Source organism: Austrofundulus limnaeus, unplaced genomic scaffold, assembly GCF_001266775.1.
Source record: "Austrofundulus limnaeus strain Quisiro unplaced genomic scaffold, Austrofundulus_limnaeus-1.0 Scaffold20, whole genome shotgun sequence".
Lineage (NCBI taxonomy): Eukaryota > Metazoa > Chordata > Actinopteri > Cyprinodontiformes > Rivulidae > Austrofundulus > Austrofundulus limnaeus.
The window spans coordinates 913,485-917,496 of record NW_013952422.1 but is presented as its reverse complement, the minus strand read 5'-3'; the positions used below and the strand labels follow the sequence as shown (position 1 = coordinate 917,496).

The 4,012-nt window shown below is 43.9% G+C and overlaps 1 protein-coding gene across 1 annotated transcript in view; it reads right to left on the bottom strand.

Annotated features, from left to right (window-relative positions):
* Nucleotides 1-3,036, bottom strand: part of gdnfa (glial cell derived neurotrophic factor a) — a 10,272-nt gene extending 7,236 nt beyond the window's left edge. The window contains exons 1-2 of the mRNA XM_014003724.1: nucleotides 1,870-3,036; nucleotides 883-1,101 (exon numbers count right to left, since the gene is read on the bottom strand). Of these exons, the coding sequence (XP_013859178.1) occupies nucleotides 883-1,075 (193 nt within the window). The 5' untranslated portion in view covers nucleotides 1,076-1,101; nucleotides 1,870-3,036. The remainder of the gene's footprint in view (nucleotides 1-882; nucleotides 1,102-1,869) is intronic.
* Between the last annotated feature and the right edge of the window lie 976 nt (nucleotides 3,037-4,012).

Below are 4,012 nucleotides of genomic sequence, written 5' to 3'. Positions count from 1 at the left end.
CATAGATACTTTATTATGGTATAGTATTTAAATATATGCCTGAGAAACACATAATATTGGCCCTTTAAAGATTTGACCAAAAAGAGCTAGGATACAACACGAATAGCAGCAGGCAGTACACGATCTTTAACTGATTTTATTCCTAAAACCGAAAAGTAAACAATGTTTTTCTTTGGACTTTAGGCATAAACAGAATGACCCGTTCCTTCTCAGTGCTGACTTTTCTCTTAGTGAATAGTTAATAGTCTTTGCTCCCAGAACAATGATGTCACCGTGCTCCAAACACAATATGAAGTGGCAGCACAAACACTTGCCCCAAATGTTCCATTCCTTATCTAGTTCTCGGCCGTGTAAGCGTCTGCTCGAGGATGAAACGGTGTCACACGGATCCAAACAAAATAAATTCCTGCCCACTGTCTGTGTTCAGACATAAACACAGGACTCGCGCTCAGACTTTCCTGGGTTGTTTAGCCCGTGACCTGCTTTAGTGTGCGCCTCCTCTGAAAACATGCCATGATTTCTGAGTTTTGGCAGATGGGTAAAGGTCACGGGTCTCTGAGTCGTGGAGAGAGGCAGAGGTGAATGTAAACAAGAGGGAGACAGGGAAATGTGAAAAGAGATGTCTGCTTGGAAGCCCGGAGCTGTTCTTACTCGTGTTGCCTGGTTTGTTTGGACAGCAACATGATGTAACTCAAAGCCATAAAACGTAAATTAAGATCTATCTGATAACCTCAGGATGTGAGAGACTGATCAAGCCGGGATTGTCCACGCTTTACGTGGGTGTTTCTCAACAAGAGAAGCCCTGATCAGGTCTAAATTGTCTCTTTTGCAGACCAGTCAACAGAGGAAAAAAAATAAATAAAAATGGGCTGTGTTCCTTACATTGACCCTCCATTGAGATCTCCTGCAGGTTGTAGTCTTCTTGCTGGATTGATTGCTCTTCCTCTTCCACAGAATCACGATAACTGCTGGGGAAGTGAGTCCTCTTGGCTGGCTGAGAGTTTTGGTAGAGAGGTCGGGTCGCGACAGAGCTCAGGAGCAAGAAACATGTGGCCAGAACATCCCATAACTTCATCTTAGACTTGGTTCCTATGAAGAAAGCTGCACAATCAAGCAGATGCATCAGTGTTCTGTGTTATGGGGTGCTTTATTTAGCACTTTGCAGCAAAGCAAACGGATTAGAATAAAATTTAGATTTTTCCAAACAGCTGGCCAAATTTTCACTGAGGTCAGAAAGTAGCCTAACTCGGTGTGTGTGTGTGTGTGTGTGTGTGTGTGTGTGTGTGTGTGTGTGTGTGTGNGTGTGTGTGTGTGTGTGTGTGTGTGTGTGTGTGTGTGTGTTTTCAACACAAACCTGAAGACTTGAATCACTCCATGTAAGTCAAAATATAACGTGAGAAGAAATTCGGATCCAGAATGCGTAAAATTGCGCACAAAAGAGCCTAAGAATCCAAACAGTAGTTGTGCTTAAACCACATTTTATTTCCCCTAGTTGTCTAAAATCACGTTTGTTTAATATCAGCTAAGCTTTTGCTGTTTGCAGTGGGGCGCGGAGGGTGCGCCTCACACAAAAATGCCTCGGTTAAAGCACGCGCCGTTGCGTTTTGGCAACGATAGCCTAAATATTGGTGTGAGTTGGCCAGATGGCGATCCCCAAAGCTTACGTGACTGAGTCTAGTGGCATGTTGAGTCTCCAGTAAACCTAAACAGCTATGCATGTAAATACAGGGTTTAAACATAAGCAAAAGTCCAAATCCATCCATATGTCTATTTTTTGGCTACAGGACGCGTTTGCGCGTACCGATAATCAGAATTAATTATGTTTTGTTTTATAACGTGAAACCATAAAAGTTAGAGATATATTCTTACCTTACATATTTCCCATGCAGACCTATAAATCCAAACAGAAAATTCATCGAGTGTCCCAAGTTGACTCAAGCTGCGTAAATCATGACGGGAAAATGTCCATAAGACGAATTCAGAATTAGTCCAAATAAGGAAGGTGGGTGGAAAAACTGCAACATTGAGACAGATATATTCGTTTGTTTGTTTGTTTTTTTATATTCCAGGCGCAGCAAACAAACCGTGCTCTCCAAGTCCGGACTCTTCAGTCCAAGGCTGCTCGGTGCTGGAGAACAACTCGCTTCTGCGCCCTCACGGAGCACAGCTGCAGTCGCTGATTAATTGGATGCTACGTTTCCACGTTGGAAATCCGAGACAGGTCCACCATCTCGAACTGAGAGGAGTCCAATGAAGACTTCGGCGTCTTCAATAGATCAAAAAGACGCTTCAAACTGTTTCCTCCCTCTCTCCAAAACGCTCCTTTATCCACCTTGCATTAAACCTTTAAATTATCCAGTGTTTTACGCGGATCTCGTCGTCGTAAAAAAATACAAATCTAAAAGAAAATTGGGGTGAATAGTCTCCATTTTTTCCCCCTCGCCGGGTCAGTGTTTATTTGGTTGTCCACACGCTGTTGTCCTCATATTGGAATAAAGAGCAGGACAGATGTCTGCGCACAGCACCGCGCCGGGCGCACAGGGCTGTTTTGGAGAGATTTATAGCTCAGTGCGCTCTGACGTTTTGGGGGTTGCAGTTGGTGTCCGCCCACTCTTTTAAAGATCCCCGCGAGCGAGAAAGAGAGAGAGAACAAACAGTGAGTAAAACCGAGGTGCTCAAATCTCCCCCCAAAGCACCCCCGGAGCCTTGTTTGGAGGAGCGCGGTTTTCAGATGACTCGGGGATTATGTCACACAATCCTGATGTCCTCGGATTAGGTTTCAGAATGCGGAATGCGATTTGGAGATGTTGTGTTGCGGCGCGCATTCTTCTCAACCCGATCTCCGCGCGCCGTGCGCCCAGTGTCGGGTTCCCCCTCGTGCCTACTCACATCTCGAATGCAGGACCTTCGCTTGCTTTTTGCGTGTGCGAATGGGCGAGCTTTTAAGGAAACTCTGTAATTTGCGCGTAAAAGTGGCGCACCTGAGGAGAAAGCTGCGCCCCTCGCGGTTTTACAAGCTGCGGCCGGCCTTTCATCTCTCTGCAAAACTGAATTGCACTCTCCCTTTCGTCTTAAAGAAAAAAAAAAGTTCATTTTGTGTTCCTGCGCCAGGAAACCACAACTTGCTAAAGAAACTCCCTGGTTATAATTTTTTTTTTTACACGCAGCTGTAGAATAAAAGGATGGAAATCCTCGCTCTGACACCTTAAATCCACGCAGACTTACCTGTGACTCAGTGGCATGAAAAGCTTACATTTGTTTGCTTGCAATCTCAAAAACGTCTTGTTAATACATGTTGCTTTTGAGGCCATTCCCTGCGCCCTGCCCGTCCCTGCGTCTGCGCCAAGTCCTCATGATATGGATCAAGTCCTCACATGGTTTCATTGAGTTACTCGCAAATGATTTTTTTCCCCTTTAGACTGAGATCATCTCACATTGAGAAATGCTGAAGTCAGTCTCATGATATCGCGAGACGACTCAGCTACTACCACACCACATTTTACCTCCATATCTATAAAGTTGGAACCGTTTTTGTTTTAGTTAATACTATTTAGCTGTGATAACCTTGAACTGGACTGGCTCCATTAGTTAATGAGTTGTTGTTGCGCTTCTAATGATTACTCTCTGCAAGTTTCATTAAAATCTGCCCAGCTTTTCTTGAGATATTTTGCTAACACACAGACACAAACAGGAACATAATGCATTTGCTTTTCAGTCGATAAACACAGTCCTTCAAAAGAGATACAACAGATGTACAGAAACAGCTCATGGTCAAGTTTTAAATTCCTAAAAGGAAACGCCTTTTGCTGCGTTATGATGCTTTCACTCAACACTTCAGTTGTATTAATATGAAAAGAAGAAAAAGAATGGGACTATTACAAAGTTTTGTTGTTGCCCTGCCAGTGCATGCTGGGAGAGGCTCTGCACCACCAGAAACAGGAACACGCAGGTAAAGAAGTGAATGAAAGAAAGTCATCTTTTCCACTGTATAAACAAACCCATCAATGTGAAG